Below are 20,534 nucleotides of genomic sequence, written 5' to 3' on the forward strand. Positions count from 1 at the left end.
ATTCCTAAAATATTATATAAGGAACCATGAGAAGTATATAGACAACTAGAAGAACAGTAACCAGCAATATATTCCTAAAATATTATATAAGGAACCATGAGAAGTATATAGACAACTAGAAGAACAGTAACCAGCAATATATTCCTAAAATATTATATATGAAACCATGAGAAGTATGTAGACAACTAGAAGAACAGTAACCAGCAAGATATTCCTAAAATCATCCAAAATTAAATGGAAAATTATGAGAATGTTTAAAATTTAAAAAAATCATGAAAAATTAAAATTGCGAGGAAATGATAAAATAAATTGTGATAGATTTTAATGCCAGGGAATAACAAATAATTGATTGATGTCAAAATGACCTAATAATAATACTTAAAGGTGCAAAATATACCTAGGGATGTCAAATGATGTCTAGGCATGTCAAATTATGTCTAGGGGTGTCAAATGATATCTAGGGATGTCAAATTATGTCTAGGGGTGTCAAATGATATCTAGGGATGTCAAATTATGTCTGTGGGTGTCAATGATGTCTAGGGATGTCAAATGATGTTTAAGTATGTTAAATCAAGTCAAATGTTGTCAAATGATTATCAAAGGATGTCAAATGATTTCTAGGGATGTAAAATTATGTCTAGGGGCGTCAAATGATGTCTAGGGATATCAAATGATGTCTAGGGAGGTCAAATGATGTCTAGGAATGTCAAATGATGTCTAGGGATATCAAATGATATCTAGGGATACCAAATGATGTCTAGGGATACCAAATGATGTCTAGGGGCGTCAAATGATGTCTAGGGATGTCAAATGTTGTCTAGGGATGTCAAATGATGTCTAGGGATGTCAAAAGATGTCCAGGGATATCAAACGATGTATAGAGATGTCAAATGATGCAGAAGATGTCAAATGATGTCGGAGGATGTCAAATGATGTCAAGGATTTCAAAGGATTTCTAGGGATGTCAAATGATCTCTAGGGATGTCAGAAGATGTCTGGGGATCTCAAATGATATCTATAGGTATGTCAAATGATGTCTACGGATCTCAAATGATATCTATAGGTATGTCAAATGATGTCTTGGGATGTCAAATCATGTCTAGAGATGTCAAATGATGTCTAGGGATGTTAAATGATGTCTAGGGATGTCAAATGATGTCAGAAGATGTCAAGTGATGTCAGAAGATGTCAAATGATGTCTAGGGATGTAAAATGATGTCAAATGATGTCACCTTAATTCAGTCCACATCTGGTTTGAAGCTATAAACCCTGCTGTAGTTCCGGCAAACTAGGGGAATTATAACCATGATAATATTGACTAAGACCCCTAAGTTTTTTTTCTTTTTTTACAACCCAATGTTGCAGACCATTTTCAAATGATGAATTCTGTTATATCAGAGAGTCTAAATTTGAAATATCAAAGATTACACCAGATGGTTGCAAAGATGACGGGGTTAAATAATTTGAGTGTGTGACAAGAACAATTCATCTGATGGACATTTTAACTACCAGTTAATTAACAGACATCTTAAATAACAGACAAGTTGATCATTCTAAAAGTACACCTCCTTCACTGTGGACTGTACACACAGTACAACTCATGGACAATTTCAGTTATGGACACTTGCAGAGACAGTACAACTCATGGAAAATTTCACCTATGGACACTTGCAGAGACAGTACAACTCATGGAAAATTTCACTTATGTTTACTGCACAGATATTACAACTCACAGACAATCTCATTCATGTACACTGTATAGACAGTACAACTCACATAAATCTCACTTATGTAAACTGTACAGACATTACAACTTTAGAAATATCCCTCATGTACTCTGTACAGACATTACAACTTTAGAAAATATCCCTCATGTACTCTGTACAGACATTACAATTTTAGGAAAATATCACTGATATACACTTGCACAGATATTACAACTTTAGGAAAATATCACTCATGTGCACTGTACAGACATTACAAGCTTAGGAAAATATCACTCATATACACTGTACAGACATTAAAAGCTTAGGAAAATATCACTCATATACACTGTACAGACATTAAAAGCTTAGGAAAATATCACTCATGTACTCTGTACAGACATTACAATTTTAGGAAAATATCACTCATATACACTTGGACATTAAAACTTTAGGAAAATATCACTCATGTACACTGTACAGACATTACAACTCACAGAAAATATCACAGATGTACACTTGCACAGACATTAAAACTTTAGGAAAATATCACAGATGTACACTTGCACAGATATTACAACTTTAGGAAAATATCACTCATGTACACTTGAACAGACATTAGACCAGTTACATTGAATATCATGATGTTTATGGTTCCTTATTCTGTCCTCTTTGTTCTTTATTTTCTCTCCTCTTTTCATCCTAAACACAATTTCATGATGGTCTTTTTCTCTACCCAATCTCAAATCTGACCCTCCCTCCCCCGTGGGGTATTTTAGGGGGTCATTGGGTGGTGACTGTTTTTTTTCACAAAACTCCCCTTAAAATGCATTTGTCTTGTGTTTCATGGTGAGAGTGGACAAAATGAATATATTCTGATAATCTTTTCATTTACAAACATTGTATGAATTGTACCTAGCATTGATTTATATTGGTTTCAATTTAAAATTAATTTTCCCGTTCATATATTTATCCTTGAATGGATCCTGTAAACCCGCAATATACTTAGATGTCATCATTTGTTTGGATATTGCTGATCTTGAATACTTGATCTCAATATTCAATGTGAATACTTTTAAATTTGAAGATCCATACTTGATCCCTCAAATAAATGTGTCCCCGCAGGGTATAACCATCACAGGATATATATCGAAGAGGAATTGAATTAATCCATGGGTGTGCATGAAACTTAACACACAAAAGTTATGACTTCTGTTAAAAAAAGTTTTTATGAATAAGTTATATTTAGAGTTTGTTATAGAGGGTTTGGGTGAATTTCTAGGAAACTAATGAGGTATAAAACAGTCTTAGAATTATTTACGTTTTAATGAATAATTAGTATAACAGAGCCTACACCAAGGTTGTTGCCTAAAATATGGAGTCCAGCTCCCAGCTTTCTTTTAATAACACACTTACAAATTTACACATGGCAATAAGGACAAATAGATTTAGAACTGTCTATTTTTGTTCATTAAATGTCAAAATGGCTAAACCCATTGCTCCTCAAATCCACCAATAAAAACAGAAGAATAATGCTAATTCTAAATTGTTTATATAATGGCCAAAGATGAAATAATTTCCAATAAAGTAAAATTTCAAGCAAATATTTGGAAAGAAAAATAACCACAAATCACTAGAGATTGGCACAATCGGCTTTATTCAATTTGTTCGTTAATCCTTGAATTAATTGGCTTAATTCAATATATTCGTTGCAACCCATGGGTTCATTAATTTTTTAGTTGTATAGTAAAAATTAGAAATTTCGTTAATTTTTCTTCTATTTTGTTTGTCTTAAAATATTTCGTTCGTTAAAGAAAACTATGCTCATTTCTACAAAAAAACTGTTCAAGTCATGTTCTAAATGCATCAAGGGGTTTCAAAAGGATCCTTTGGATACGAAACACAAAAATTTCTAAAAAAGACTGAATTCATAAAGTTTTATGTTTCATGTTTAAAATTGAAGTATTTCTTTAAAAATTGTAAAGCTTAACCCCTGAATGGGTATTATTTTCAACAAGTGGCCGTGAGATGGCACTCTAAAAACCTATCGTAAAAACGTAGCATGTCGTGCACGGTAATCTTAAGCAGTCTATGTAGTCTCTGTGATTTACTCTAAAGGTTTCACTTACCTGAATTGTACTGTAGATCATGATTGAACATACAAAGAATGAGACCCAGGGAATAATAAACATACTGCCGCTCACCATACTAGACACAAATCTCAAGTTAATATTAAATTAAAGTGAGTTCAGGTAAGAGTCAAGGTTGAATTAAGTGAGTTCAAGGTTATTAAAATTAAATTTAGCCAGGTAAAATAAAATCTAGCCAAAGTTTATAAAAGTTATGTTATTTAAGTCAAAACAAGTAAATTCAAATATAAAAGTTAACTCAAGTTAAAACAAGTTAAATCAGTTAACTCAAGTTAAAACAAGTTAACTCAAGTGAAAACCAGTTAACTCAAGATAAAATTACCCGTAATATGCTGCCAGCTCATGTACAGGGTGGCAAGAATATCTGAAGGGAAATGGCCAGGAGTCTATTAGTGCTGGGAGGAGAGGGAGGGATAGGAAGAGACTTATGAACCATATGAGCCCAAGAAGTAGCTTCCATTTCATGGGGCTCGCATGCACGCTCTTCTTGTATAAATTAGTGCGCTTTAATGCACGAGTCCTGAAAATCTAGAAGTCAGGTTTATGCTTTCATTTTATTTAACCATCCTTGTCTTCAGTTCAATGGCTACTATTAAGTTATAATATATATGTTGTAAAATGTTGTCCTTTTCATTTTTATTACCCTGTCTCTACAGCAAGAAATGCAAGTAGTTTTTATTATCCATGAAATGAATAGAATCCACCATAACTGAAGTGTCAAATCTGTTGTGTACTGCTGTAGAAGGAGATCAAATCAAACACAAGTTAAAGAAAATGAACGTTGTTTCTCAAAGCTTTGATCCTACGCTTTTGTTTGAGTTTGTTTACATTGCTCCCAATACACAATAAAGTAAACAATTTGAAATTTAAGTTATTGGTTCCTAGTCTAGATTCTTTCTAATACCTGTCTATGGTTAGCAGAGACAATGTAACTGTTTCCACAATAGGAACAATCTCCATAAGCATTGAATTCAAAGAGCAGAAAAAACTAAAAATTTAATTTTTAATCTAATTTGATTTAGTTGAAATTATTGAATTGTTTTCAAATTATTATTTCTCAAGAGTTTAATAAATATCAAGAGTTTTCAAAACAAAGTTAGAATTCATAAGCTAAACCAAATAACAAAACCTTGAATTAAGAATATTCAAGGTATTAGTTAAAATTCAATTTGATTATTAAAAGGCATAAAGGATTACCATATTTCAGCATAATCACAGTTTAAAATTTTCCACTCATTTAATTTTTTTTGAAGTCACTTTACCTGCCAAATATCCAGGGCTGAGTGCTTTGATAGGCTATGCTTAATGTGATATTAAGCATACATTCAAACAGCTTGACTATCCCCAGCTGACAAATATCAGATCATTGAAATCAAATATCTATAATCGACTGATATTTTTAGTCAATAAAAGGTTTTACAATATTAAAAAAAACTTTTTTTTATTAAAAAGTTTGGCCAAGGTCTTGGTCAAAAACATTGATGACTTTCTGGATTGTACAATGCTTATTTTAATTGAGCACTAATTCATACATGTTAACTACACTATCATATAGCAAAATAAATTAAAGTTTTTTACGGTATCATAGCAAATTATATTAACAATTTAAATACATAAATATATGATAATCCATAAACCATTTCAAACATAAAAGATATGTTGTGTACTTCATTCAAATTTAAAAATTACATTTTGTTAAAACTGATTCCAAAGTCTGCCCACACAGTTATAACAGAGAGAAAATAATTATATCATTGTTTTCATGTTCCAAATATTCTAGTTTTTCTTAGAAATCTTTATCTCTGATTATGCTAGAAAGAATATTAAAGTGGAATACTAGATTACATATATATAATATATATGCCAATATTTGATACTTTCAGATAAACATTGCTCTCCTTAAGAGCAGAGAAGAAATTATATATAATTTTATATAATTATAATTGATATAATAAATATAATTATGTATAGTTATGATTTGAGTAGAGTTGTATATTCCAGAGGTAAATATTTCTTCTATACATTACAAATCTCATTTTCGAAATTTTAGCAGAGAATTATATTTGAAGGAATTTTAACTATGTTGCTGCTGGTTTAAATATGAACTGCCAATTTCAAGTTAAAAAAGGATTTGAATCAGTAATTCAAATTTGAACCAGTGATAGATAGTTCAGGAACCAATAAATTCATTAAATTTGGTTCTGGATGAAATTCCAGAAAAGGTTATTGTTCTCCCTGTATCTCTACTTGAATCCCTAATTACCTGAGCCCGCGATTTAAAAACTTCTGCTCGAGCCGTAATTTTCCTTAAACCTGACTTTAGACCCAATCTTTGACCCAACTCTGACGACAGCTTGTGTCATGTGATTGACAGCTGCAAGATCTTCGGCTCCACTCAAGGAGTTAGGCCTAATGAAAATAAAACTGACCTTGGTTGGTTTTAGTGAAGAATAAGATTCATGTGTTGAGTCTTGTTCTCATAAAAACTGGGAATGTGCCAATTCCTACCATGAAAATCCGCCAAATAGAATATTAAACTATTAAACCGGTTTTTTTGGACTCAACTCTGTGGAAAATAAGATGCATTTTGAATCCGAAAATTCAAGCAGTAAATAAGGCCCAACGACAGCTTAGACCCGAGCCATATTTTCCCGATTTTTTTAAAATCTCAGTAATATAAGAGAGGAAAGAGAATGTTTAGTTAATTTAGAATTTAACATTTTGTGTTAAGTACAATACAATTTTGTGTTTTCTAATGTTTTTCACAGAAAATTTGCATTATTCATAGTATACAGGGCAGGTTTCGGATCCACAGAAAATAAATGTCACTGACCCGGCCAATTATTATTAGAAGATATTTAATCTCTGTAATGCAAATATGAAATAGTTATATTCCTAGGGTTAATATTGTCTAAGTACAACTAAATTTCATAAATTCTGCATTTTCATAATAAACTACAATATTCGCTGAGCAAAAGTTGGTTGTTTTCTGTAAAAAATATTTATTTCTGGCTGTATTAATTGGAAGAAAAAAGATCTCCTAGGCAGCAAGCTTTCTGAAACACAACAGAGAAAAAAGTTTACAGGGTTAATCTTTCCCTTAAATGAATAGAACAATTTTTAAAAGCTGAAGTAAAAACTACATTTTACATATTGGCGGGGCAAGTAAAATTCAAATTCTTAAAAATAAATACCCCTGGCTGGGCTAATTATAATTGGGATGATAAATGCTTGTCTTGACAACCAGCTCTCTCTCCAAATAGTTGATGAGACAAATATTGTAGTGTGGTACCTACCATTAGGTGTGTATTGAGCTTTCAACAATATGATAACATTAGCTTCTAGAAAAGACAGACCACCATAGAAGAATAACCAAGAATTCTTACTGACCAAAATGGATTATACGTTACTATTGAAAAACTTTATCTTAGTATTGTATTCAAGTGTAATTGTGATTGTGCCACCAATGCCCCATATTTACACCTTGATAGTTGATTGCTTAGGATTTCTGATGGCGACCTTAGCTTGTATATTTCTAATATATTTCCTGAGTACAAGGCCTTCTTCAGAAAAGAGTATGCTTAACAGAATCATCATTTGTATTGCTGTCTCCCTTATTCTGGGACTAGTACGAACTTTGGGTATTTCTATCGCTGCATATTTCTGGAATTCACAGCTAGAAACTCTTATTGAAACCCATGAATCCCTAGCTATTTTGCTCTCCTATAGATTAACAAATATAGTTGGGTCATATTGCTTCCTTGCTCTGAGTTCCTGTAGACTCCTACTTGTTACAAACCCTGTGGCTTTCCAGACAATCAAACCAAAAACTGGTGTCATTGCAATCTGGTCAGTGATATCATCAATCTGTGTTCTGGATTTCTGTTATGGTGGGATACTATGTTCCGGAACTGTATACACAAGAAAAGTAATGATGAACTTCAAGGTTGAAATTGGTGCTTGGACAGAACTAAATGGCACAATCTCCCCTCAAGGTCCAAACAACAGTAAGGACCCTAGCTTTTGCTTTCACATCCCCATAGTTGCCTTGAACTGCGCTGTTGTGATAATTTTGGAAATAGTTAAACTAGCTTTTGTATTTATTAAAGAGTACAGAAAGCTGACCAGAAATAAGATCAACAAAATACAACCGTTTGTAATGAAACCTACTCCCAAAGCTAGAGAATTTAGGGGTAGATCTTTATCTTTCTCATCCAGCTGCATACAATCAAACTCAAGGCCAAGGAGAGGGTCCCTGCCAACAACGCTTGTAAGAAGCAATTTAAACAACGTATTGGATCCACCAATTTTACATCAAGTTAATCCACCAAGCATTGACATGGTAGAGATAAGAAATATTGTTGTGAACATAACAAAAACATTTTGTCTAAGAGCTGGCAGTTTTCTCACAATATTTGCTGCAGTTGCATGTTTATGTTTGATTCTGCCTAGGTTCATGGTTTCGTCATTTACTCTTATTGGGCAGTTAACATCTTTCAGACTAATCATATATGTTTTAGTAGTCTATTTAGTTGTGATAGATGAGGACATTTTTAATTTCATAATGCAAAAACTTTAATTTTAAAATTGTTAAAAATATTTTTGTATACTTTAAATATGGACAAATTTTATCAGTCCTCAGCATTGAGTGTACAACGTTTCTTCTAACTTTAATTTTAAACAATATCTTATGTTTCATCTCACTTTTGAAGATTAGGATTTATGTGTACATGTAATAATCAGCTGTTTGTAATTCACTGTACACTCTGCGCCAACATTTTACCAGCTATATTACACTGTACAGTGTATAGTACACATACAGATTTTTAAAAGCCAAAGGGAATGTGCACTAAATAAATCAGCCCCTTCAGCTGCATTCATCTAAGCATACATTATACAGTATACAGTACCCACATAAATTTCATTCATTATTCATTTGGGGTACTGTGCTGTTTACGGTTTGCCTTACATAGTCTGTAATTGTACTGTACAGCTTGCTCTAGCTGAAAAAACGTCGGCTCAGGACTTGAAATGGACCTTAGTGTAAACAATGTAATGAGCCGCTGAAGTAATTTGTCTTTAGCTTTGATTACTTTATGAATAATAGCTGAATAAATGTGATGAACAACTCTATTTAAAAATGTTGTAGCTCTGTAATCATTCAATTAATTACCTATTTACTAGAACTTGAAATATGTAATTTTATTCAACTAATGATGTAAAAAATGTGTTTTAATCTTGGATGGCACAAGTTGCGTAACATCCTTTTCATCCCTAGTATTTAACCATAGATGTAGATAATAAATGTTTTTTAATAAACTACAGGAAAATGAGTTTGTCAATACAGTAATCAAAGATTTTTTAGATTCATTTTTAGTGTACACTTGTGTACACTATAGTACAGTGCATTACACTTCGTACGATTCAGTATAGTACAATACACTTCAGTACAATACAGTATAGTACATATCACTTTTGTAAATACAGTGCAGTACAGCACACTTATCAACAATACAGTGTAGTACGGCAGACCTTTGTACAATGTACATCAGTAAAAGTAAACATATGTAAATATAGCATAGTACAGTAAACTTATGTACATTACAGTATAGTACAGTCCAGTACACTAACATACAATAAATTATACCACACGTAATAAACGTAAATTTTCAATAACGTACCACAGTACAGCACAGTACAGTAAAGTGCAGTACAGCACAGCACGGCACATCACAGCACAGCACGGTACAGCAAAATACAGCACTGCACAGTACATAACAGTGCAGCACAGCACAGCACAGCACAGAAACAGCTCAGCACAGTACAGTACAATACAGCACAGTACAGTAGACTAAAGATCACCTGTAGAAGAAGAAGATTGTAAGAGAGGCGCCTCAGGGTGAGTGAAGAAGAGATTGTCGAAATCAGAATAATATTTCCAAAAAATGAAATTAGAAAGAGAAGAAATAAGAAAAGTGCTGCGATAACCTTAATTAGAAAAGTATTAAAAAAGAATGGCTCACTTTTAACAGTAAATTATTGGTTTAAATTACAAGCCATTGAGCCTAATTTTCACCCATTTAATGAAGATTTTTGGTATTAGCTATCTTTACTTTACTTCAGTCTATTATTTTCTAATCATCAAATCATATATATGAAGTCTTTTACACTATTTTTGACGGATTTTGAACTAAAGATAATTATTTGACGTTGTAGTTGGTTTTACGAATCTTTTTGGTACTCCATACATATGTATTCTTTTGTTAAATCCAAATGTTTTTATTAGTTCATTTATTTTTTAAACAATAGAAATGTTTTTTGTTTGTTTAATTAAAAATATTTTGAATTCAGAATTCTTTCTCTTAGTTCTTAAAGGTCAGCAATTAGTAGATTTAGTGATACTAAGAATTAAAGTTGTATATTTTTTATGATTAGTCCATTGTCTCAAGGGAATTTATATGAAAAACTAGCTGAAGGGCCCGGCGTTGCCCGTGCAAAAAAAATAAAAAATAATCATTTTTTTGCCTATAATCCCCCCTGAGTGTCCAGAAAAAATTTCAGCCCAATCGGTCCAGTCGTATGACCGGCTGTAGGCAACATATATATTTGTATACGAATGTCTTGGTTTTTATATAGATAAAGAAATTTAAAATTCAAAACCAAATATGGTATCCATCTGTACTAGTTGATTAACAATCGATTCACTGAGAAAGGTTTTTTAGAAAACGCAATTGAGTTCAAATAGAGGAGACCGAACAGATTTCGCCCTCGTAAGTCCATAGTGTCTTATTCTCTGGTTGCAAAGGAAATGAGGTTTTGCCACAAATTCAAACCTTAATTACTTTTCAACCTGATGGTGTAAACCTTTGATATTTCAAGCTAAGATTACATGGTCTAACAAAATTCATTGTTTGAAATATCTAAGGTCTACAACATTGGGTTGCAAAGATATAGGGATAAAAAATCAGAGTTTGTGACAAAGACTCAATTCCTTTATTTGATTCTTTTAGAAACAAAATTGCAAAAATTTTGCAAAAAAATCTAAAAAATGTTTAACCTTTGTGGAGAGTGCGTAGGTTGGAGGAGACGGGGCCGGAACAACAGGAACCCAGGTTCCATTCACGTATTTAAATGTTAAAGTAACACGTTGCAATTCAGCCTTCAGGAATACTTTTATTAAGGCAGGAGTTTTTTTAGTAAATGGATTAGTTTTAACGCTTACCGTAATGTTCTAAGTAACCTTAACTTGGAAAACGATTATATTTTCTTGATCTTTAATAGGAAAAAGGTTTTATTATCAATAATACTTTCTTTCTTGTTGTTTGTTTTTGCCACAAACTCAAATTTTTTAATCTCTATGTAGAGCTTTGCCACCCATTTTCATTGACCTTTGATATTTCAAACTATGAATTATGTAAGATCAAATAATTTAAGTTTGAAATATTAAAGGTTTACACCATCAGGTTGTAAATATATAGGGATTAGACAATTTGAGCAGGTGGAAAAAAACTCAGTTCCAGAGGCATACAGCTTCTATGTCTCCTTCTCTCTATACCCTTTCCCTTCACTTTCACATTCCATATTTCTACATTTTACACTCATAATGTCCAAAATTACATAATGTTATAAGAAGTCTATTTTTTAAAATAATAAAAGCATTCCTGACAGCTAGTGATGAAATATAAGAGTGCAATTCGTCTCATTCTGATGACATACAGGGTTACCCACAAAGGATGAGACTGTAAAGAAGGCTTGAAACTCTTGAAGGTTAAATTAAGTCATCTGCCTTGAACATACTCTTTCTTTATTATTTGATGATTTGGTGAAGAGAGAAACAATATAAGGAAACAGACAATATTAATTCCGTACAGTCGTCTCTGAGGTCTCATCCTTTGTGGGTAACCCTGTATATCTTACTTTTTTCTTGTTTTGAGTATATTGTTGAGTATTGAGGAGGGTTGGTGAACTAAAGATATGTGTAGGTTTTCACTATAGTTACCATGCATGGCTTTCCCCCCTGCAGTCCACAATAAAATATCAATACTAATTCTTATACAATTATTTAATTTCAATTTTCTGCTAGTTATTCTCTGATAAAACACATTTAGCGAACAAAATAAAAACCTCTTTATATATATAATGAAGATAATCAATATATTATTCAATCAAAAATACAGATGAATAAATACATAAAATAAATATGAATAAAAAATTAAAATAGAATAAAGATATTAGCATATGTTATAGCTCACATTAAACTAAAGTAAGTCTAACGTAAGATCGAAAGTTTTGTTTTCAATCATATGTTTTTTAAAATCATATTTAGCTTTTAATGAAAATGTCGTCTTCATGATCAAAAACCCTCGAAACAGGAATAAATGTTTTCAAAAGTAACTATCAGATCATAAAAAATAAAGAATATTATGAAATATCAGCTATATACGAATGTGTCAAAAATTATCGATGATTATAGGTTGTAACATCTGAATTATTTGTTTGGAATTAAATTGACTTTTTACGATCCGAGTTGTATGTTGAAACTTTCTGAATTTATATGGAAGCTACGTTCTTCGGTATGAGTCGTTTTTAACAATTTTGTCCTTATAGACGCAACAGATGGAAGTAAGATTGGAAGCAATCACCATTGATAATTTTTCGACGAACACTCCCTTTAAATCAATACGATTTAACCATTATAGTAAAATCTTTTTAAAGGGACAGTAAGCGCAATTTCAGGTGACCCTCAAAATTTGCAACTCCTGATTTACAACGGTACCCTTAAAACCATTATCTGATCAATAATGTTGGAAATACTGTCGTTTTCTAGTCTTAATACTTTTTATTTCTGATAATTTTCATATGTTTTCCTCCACTAGAAATACAAAGGCACTTTTGTAGAGAAACCACAATTGAAAATAATCATTTTTCCAAATTATAAACATTGATATCTAATTCATTTTTGACAAAACTTTCCAGGGTACCGTTCTTAATCAAGCATTGTCATCTTTGCCATGGAGGGTAACTTGCCATTACTTCCATAGTCCCTTTTAAAGTAGTGTTCCAAGGGTGTAAAGTTGAGAAGCTAAGGTTTAAACGAGTTCCCAAATCAAAATTTTAGACAAATCAGTCAAGCGGTTTTGAGTTATGATCGGACATACAAACAAAAAGACAGACAGAGATTGTCTTTTGTCCTTGATAGTATGCCGTTGTAATCCTAGCAGTCTTAAAAGTAGCTTCTCTGAAAGTACTTTGTCCGTCCGTAGTCCGTAGTCATTCTGGTCTTTCTGTAATGGCAAATTTGGCGCCAAAGAACTTGTTCAAAGCTTTAGGAAAAATAAATTTACAATTTTCATCAAATATTTATTTCAAGGGTAAAAATACAAACCTATTCTGTGCACGTAAAGTATGTATAAGAAATTCAAAGGATGCAAATTATTCAAAATATATATATTGGCATGGACAGGGTTGTTATCAATATACAGCAGCATAATAAATTACAAATTGTTCGAAAATGTGTCTTTTTCATCTTTACGAATTTCTATCGCATTAAATTTTTTTTGAAGTTCCTCTGATTCTTTTAATATATGGGGCGGGGTTTTAAGCTGGTTCCAAGGTATAACAAAACCAGAAATTATAAAAATTATAAAAAAGTTTAGGTCTAAAAGTTGTATTAACAATACATCAAGGGTTGGAGCATGGATTTTAATGGACAGAGTCCGAATTTGATAAATTTGAGCCGCGGTTTAAATTTAAGCTGGGGCTCAAAGATTATTGGTTCTACTCAAAATTGTATTCAATTTTTCAAGATTTAAGCCGGCGCTTAATTGAAACCGGTTTATGGCGCGGCTCAAATTCATTAAATTGGGACTCTGGAGACATCATATCATGTAACCCTCCATTTGTTGAGTGGCATGTAATGTGTACAACGGTACATGAAATTATGAAAGGTAACTTGAAATTACGTCTACAGTATAGTCCCTTTTAACATCTCGGGAACAGTCCCCTTGAGTATACAAAACAAGATGGAGGTTGAACTACTTGTATTGAGCAGTCTCCAGGAATGGATTGAAGAAAATTAGGCGAAAAAAAACTGTTCATGAATGCCACGCATTTTTACAAATTTCTTTTTGTTTAAAAGGAGTGCTCGCGAAAAATAAAAGATATTTTGGCTTTAATAATTATTAAATTGATGATTGGAAAACCCGTTTCTCGCGAGCAACCTAGCAATACATAAACATCTTTTTTTTGAGAAAATTTCCTTTAACAATAAACATCTTTTGTTCCCGCCAAAATTAAGAAAAACGGCTTCTGAACAATTTTGTTTCGTTTTTCTAAAAACTGGAAAATAATTTGAGCCTAGTAAGGTGAATTTTTTCTTCTTGATGGTCGTTGTGGACTAGTTCCGCCGTTTCTAAAAAAAAGTATTTATAAAAATCAGAAATTTATTAAGAAGGAAAAAAACCAAAGAACACTACCAAAGAGTAGATATATATGGAGAGGGATTAGACCCTCCCCATCTCTTTCCATGTATATCTACTCCGCTAGTTTAATTAGAAGGGGATCCCTCTCTATGTATATCTACTCCTATGGCTTACCTGAGCCCGCGATTTAAAAAAACTCGGGAAAATACGGCTTTTGTCTATGCTGTCGCTGGACCTTATTTACGGCTTGAGATTTCGGATTCAAGCTGCATGTTGTTTTCCACAGAGTTGAGTTAAAAAAACCGGTTTAATATTATCTTTGGTGGATTTTCATGGTAGGAATTTGCGCATTCCGGGTTTTTATGAGAACAAGACACAAGCTGTCGTTTGAGTTGGGTCGAAGATTGGGTCCTGAAGTCGGGTTTAAGGAATTACTACTCTAGCCGAAGTTTTTAAATCGCGGGCTCTGGAAGGGGATCCCTCTCTATGTATATCTACTCCGCTAGTTTACCTAGAGGGGCGATCCCTCTCCATGTATATCTACTCCGCTAGTTTACCTGAAGGGAGGATCCCTCTTCATGCATATCTACTCCGCTAGTTTACCTGGAGGGAGGATCCCTCTCCATGTATATCTACTCCGCTAGTTTACCTAGAGGGAGGATCCCTCTCCATTATATCTACTCCGCTAGTTTACCTGGAGGGAGGATCCCTCTCCATGTATATCTACTCCGCTAGTTTACCTGGAGGGAGGATCCCTCTCCATGTATATCTACTCCGCTAGTTTACCTGGAGGGAGGATCCCTCTCCATGTTTATCTACTCCGCTAGTTTACCTGGAGGGAGGAGCTAATAACCCTGGAGCACTTAGGTTACCATTCATCACACTAAATTAAAAGTAAATAAAATATCGAGGATATTTATTTTTATATCTTTCTCATTTTCAGAAAATATGTGGAAGCAATATTTTGCACGAGTAATATTTTAACATTTTGATAATACTGAATAAATAAAATCACAGATATTTTGAAAAAAATCATTCTTCAAAACTAAGCACAGCAACTGTGAAGTGTAAACAGATCTCAATATTTGATAAGAGATTTTTTACGTTACAAGTAAAACTATATTTGCTTTGTGACAAAGTCAAATACACAAAAGTATTGATATAATGTTGTCTTCTTATTGTAAATAGTTAATCTTAATGGGAATGTGAACGTAATTTCAAAGGACCCTAAATGCAAAGATTGCAATGCCCGATTTACAAGTTACAACGGTACCCTTGAAACCTGTATATAATCAAATATGTTGAAGAAACCTTGATTTTTCTGACTTTGAAAAGTGTTTATTTCTGTGAGTTTCTCCGTTACTTCTTCTGGACAAGGAATGTGGAAGTCACATTCACAGAGGAACCGCAAATAAAAATAAACAGTTTAAAGAAACAAAAAAATTGAATTCTAATTCATACTTGAACAGAAAAAGCTTTCAAGGGTACTGTTGTGTATCCGCTTACAGTCCCATTAAACCTCTGTAATCCTACCTTTCTTCATAATTAGGAGATATATTAGATTGCGTGATGCCATCTAGTCTAGGTCCTCCTCTTCTCTCTACTAAACTGGATCTTCCATGTTCTACAATATTGCAGATTTGAATATTATTGTAAAATATATTTCAAGGAAGAAGAATGAAGGATTCCATTTTTAAATGAACTAATTAACTTTTGCAAAAAAAAAACAATAAAATTGTATGATATTAGAAGTTTGATTTTATTAAACTTTGCAATATTTTTATCCTAAAATAAAAAAAAAATGGGAAAAGCGACCTAAAAACGGCGTTATAACTTGCTCGTTTTTGAATCGTTTTTGATCGTGTTTGGTTCGTTTTTGGTTCGTTTTTGCGCATTGTTTTTGATCGTTTTCGCATCGTTTTTGATCGTTTTAGCATCGTTTTCGCATTGTTTTTGATCGTTTTAGCATCGTTTTTGATCGTTTTTGCATCGTTTTAGCATCGTTTTTGATCGTTTTTGGTTTCTTTTCTTATTGGTCAAAATTTGACGTAGTTTGAGAAAAGCAAATGTCTTGAATTTAAAAAATTACACTTTCCAAAATTTTGAACCTGAAAGAAAATATAAACAAAACAAGACCAGACAACGAACAAATTACAATATTGGTATATCAATAAAGTCAAAACTAATAAAGTAGTTGGAAAAGTCCTAATTTCAAGCAGCTCAACTGAGGACAAAGAAGAATATGCCCATTTAGATGTTGATCTATTGGATTTCTTTTAAGCTTAAAGATTATTCAGTAGCAAGTGTTTACATTTACTCTTTAACAATTAAAAACATATTAAACAGTGAATCCCAGATATATGAATACATAGATAGAGTTCTTTATATGTCGTATTCTCATATTTAAGATCAAATGCCGCGGAAAAACGAGTTTAATATATTAATTGCTGTCCTGAATATTTCAGAATTATCAAAAAACCTTTGACTTTCTACAATGATATTTGGATATATTCTCACAAATTGTATTCAACCCTTTAAAGCTGCATCTTAGCAGCTTTCTTTTTGTGCAGACCAATGATTAAGCATTACAGCTGTCATAAATTTTGAAATACATTTTGAGACGACATTCCACGCGCTCTTGCTATGTAATCTTATATGTGAGATGGCTGTAGTTTTACCATTGATCAATAACAATACAGATAGAACACTAGATGTCGTATTTTCAAGATTTAAGGGTGTTTAGTTCACAATAACCCTGAGGCAGATGCTCAAAGGAGTTACCCGTATGCTCTCTGTCTTGTAATTCAACGCTGCCTGCGCGGAACTCCTTTAGGCTTCTGCCCTTGGGTTATTGTTAACGAAAAACTCTTAAATCTTATAAAGACGACAGCTAGTTTTCTCTCTGCATTGTTATTAATCTATTAATTTACCTTTAAACCTGTTTTGTGGTGGGCTTCCCGTAGGAACAGACGTCGAAAATCTAATAAAAAGGATTAATTTAGATTTTTGAGATACAGTGTACTGCAACAGTACTGTACACATACGTATGTTTGCCTAGCAAACAAGCGTACTACAGTTTCTAGGTTGCATTTAAGCGATACGCATCTACGTAAGAAGGTCACAGAAAAAAAAACTTTGGTCCTAATTTTCTGAAGTCCTACAGTGATAACCAGAAAACTTTAAAATATGAAGACGACTTTTTAGCAATACGTCAGTGTTTTAGATGTTGTTACAACAAAGCAAAAAATTTTACTAGACACTTATTAAATCAATGATTAAGTGAAATCAGTCTTTTTACACTGCACAATAGCGGTGCCCCATGCTCCTTGGACGTTTTAAAGTAAAAATTAAGTCTAAAAGTCGTTTTTATATTCCAGAGTTGTTTGGTTATCACTGTAAGACAATATGTCACTAGGAATAAAGTCCTGAGTCTCAGATTCCTGGGACTTTTTTCCCTAAAATAATATGGTGGCTGCCAATAAAGTCTCAGGTAATAAGATCACAGGCATTAAAGTCTTAAAGAAAAAGAGTCCTATGTCTTGGTAAAATGAGGTAAAGTCTTAGACGTTTTCATAAAACGGACTTTTCTTCTATGCAACTTCATATTGAATATTCCCGCTGGTGTTTTTAATATCAAGTCCCTGTTTCCATGGTTGTAAGCATCTTTTGTTCTTTTGTTTTTTTTTACGGAGACTTTTTGTATAAAATCTTACTGGAACCAGAAAAAAAGTCCTAGACAATAAAGTCTCAAAATGGTAGGACTTTTTTTAATGCCAAAATTTATTTAGGACTTTATTTCCGAAAAATTTTTTCATTGAACTTTTATGGCGGTTACCAAGCGGAACAGCATTATGGCAGTTACCAACCGGAACAGCATTATGGCGGTTTCCGAGCGCTACAGCATTATGGCGGTTACCAATCCGAACAGCATTAGGGCAGTTACCAAGCGGAGCAGCATTATGACGGTTACCAATAGGAACAGCATTATGGCGGTCACAAAGCGTAACAGCATTATGGGTGTTACCAAGCGAAACAGCATTGCTGAGGTTGTTTCCATTTCTCCCAAAAATGCAGAACATTTTTTAAAGTCCAGCATCCAGTAGTGTACTGCAATGTTTGTTTTCCTATAGATCTGGTAATGTACTGCATGTTTACCTATAGATCTGGTAGTGTACTGCATGTTTATCTATTAGAATCTGGTAGTGTACTGCATGTTTACCTAAAAGGATCCAGTAGTATACTGCATGTTTACCTATAAGGATCTGGTAGTGTACTGCATGTTTACCTATCAGGATCCAGTAGTGTACTGCATGTTTACCTATAAGGATCTGGTTGTGTACTGCATGTTTACCTATAAGGATCTAGTAGTTTACTGCATGTTTACCTATTAGGATCTGGTAGTGTACTGTATGTTTACTTATAAATCTGGTAGTGCGCTGCATGTTTACCTATTGATCTGGTAGTGTACTGCATATTTAACTATAAGGATCCAGTAGTGTACTGCATGTTTACCTATAAATCTGGTAGTGCGCTGCATGTTTACCTATTGATCTGGTAGTGTACTGCATATTTAACTATAAGGATCTGGTAGTGTACTGCATGTTTACATATTGATCTGGTAGTGTGCTGCATATTAAGGATCTGGTAGTGTACTGCATGTTTACCTATAGATCTAGTAGTGTACTGCATGCTTACCTATTAGGATCTGGTAGTGTACTGCATGTTTACCTATAAGGATCAAGTAGTGTACTGCAATGTTTACCTATAAGGATCTAGTAGTGTGCTGCATGCTAACCTACTAGGATCTGGTAGTGTACGGCAATTTTTACCTATTAGGATCTGGTAGTGTACTTCATGTTTACCTATTAGGATCTGGTAGTGTACTGCATGTTTACCTATTAAGATCTGGTAGTGTACTGCATGTTTACCTATTAGGATCTAGTAGTGTACTGCAAAAACTGAACATGTGTCGTAAACCAAAACATGAATCTAGAAACCGAACACATATCTAGAAACCGAACACATGTCTAGAAACTGAACACATGGCTAGTACTAAACATGTGTCTTGAACCCGAACATGAATCTAGAAACCGAAAACGTGTCTAGAAACTGAACATTTGTCTAGAAACCTTACACATTTCTTGAAACCAAACATGTGTTTAGAAACCGAGCACGTGTTTAGAAACCGAAAACATGTCTTGAAACCGAACATTTGACTAGAAATGGAACACATGTCTAAAAACTAAACACATGTTTTGAAACCGAACATTTGTCTAGAAACTGAACATGTGTCTTAAACCAAAATGTGTATCTAGAAACCGAACACATGTCTAGAAACTGAACACATGGCTAGAAACGAAACATGTGTCTTGAACCCGAACACGTATCTAGAAACCGAACACGTGTCTAGAAACTGAACATGTGTCTAGAAACCTAACATGTTTCTAGAAACTGAACACGTGTCTTGAAACCAAACATTTGACTAGAAACTGAACATGTGTCTTAAACCAAAACATATATCTAAAAACCGAACACATGTCTAGAAACTGAACATGTGTTTTGAAGCCGAACACGTGCATATAAACTGAACATGTGTCTAGAAACCTAACATGTTTCTAGAAACCTAGCATGTGTCTAGAAACCGAACATTTGTCTAGAAACTGAACACATGTCTATAAACTGAACACGTGTCTTGAAACCGAACACATGTCAAGAAACAGAACACATGTCTAAAACTGTGTTCATGCGATATAGGTTTTAGAAAATTAGAGTTTGTGCTGAGACCAACAACTAGGCAACAATTTGTCATATTTCTAGATTTTTTGTCGTCTTCACAGTCTCATCCTTTGTGGCTTACCCTGTATGTACGTGAATAAGAGTAAAATCCAAAATAACAACAAAAATGTTTGAAAAATGTAATAAATGCAGTGTTGCTGTGAAATACCTACAGTTTTATATTTTCTTTCTTTTCTTTTTATAAACTGTTATTTTAATGTCCTCCATGCACCACCAATGGCGTGGTGCATGATTTCTTTTAAAATTTCATCGCGACACCTTGTATTTGATCTATTTGATGAAACCTAATTGTCTAATTCACTAACCTATTAATAACTTGAGTAACAGAGAGATGGCTAGCTTCCGTTCTTGGACTAAAATATTATTATTATTATTATTATTATTATTATTATTATTATTATTATTATTATTATTATTATTATTATTATTATTATTATTATTATTATTATTATTATTATTATTAT

At 33.0% G+C, this 20,534-nt stretch overlaps 1 protein-coding gene and 1 long non-coding RNA gene across 3 annotated transcripts; both read right to left on the reverse strand.

Moving 5' to 3' along the window:
- Positions 1 to 2,351: 2,351 nt before the first annotated feature.
- Positions 2,352 to 11,804, reverse strand: LOC111703148 (probable G-protein coupled receptor 63). Its single transcript, XM_023475024.1, has 9 exons — positions 11,771 to 11,804; positions 11,515 to 11,557; positions 10,911 to 11,012; positions 9,716 to 9,841; positions 5,116 to 5,201; positions 4,758 to 4,841; positions 4,176 to 4,373; positions 3,833 to 3,911; positions 2,352 to 2,405 (listed from the first exon to the last, which is right to left on the reverse strand). Exons 2-9 carry the CDS (start codon positions 11,554 to 11,556, stop codon positions 2,352 to 2,354), a joined length of 771 nt encoding a protein of 256 aa, XP_023330792.1. The 5' UTR covers position 11,557; positions 11,771 to 11,804.
- A 1,395-nt stretch (positions 11,805 to 13,199) lies between these two features.
- LOC111703165 (uncharacterized) lies at positions 13,200 to 19,217 on the reverse strand. Of its 2 annotated transcripts, none has more exons than XR_002765570.1 (5): positions 19,203 to 19,217; positions 17,205 to 17,254; positions 15,808 to 15,898; positions 15,107 to 15,157; positions 13,200 to 14,264 (listed from the first exon to the last, which is right to left on the reverse strand). It is a non-coding gene; the product is annotated as an uncharacterized LOC111703165 (long non-coding RNA). The 2 variants fall into 2 exon arrangements; XR_002765569.1 differs by lacking the exon at positions 19,203 to 19,217 and adding an exon at positions 19,137 to 19,177.
- Positions 19,218 to 20,534: the final 1,317 nt, after the last annotated feature.

This window comes from Eurytemora carolleeae, unplaced genomic scaffold (genome assembly GCF_000591075.1).
Source record: "Eurytemora carolleeae unplaced genomic scaffold, Eaff_2.0 scaffold62, whole genome shotgun sequence".
NCBI lineage: Eukaryota > Metazoa > Arthropoda > Copepoda > Calanoida > Temoridae > Eurytemora > Eurytemora carolleeae.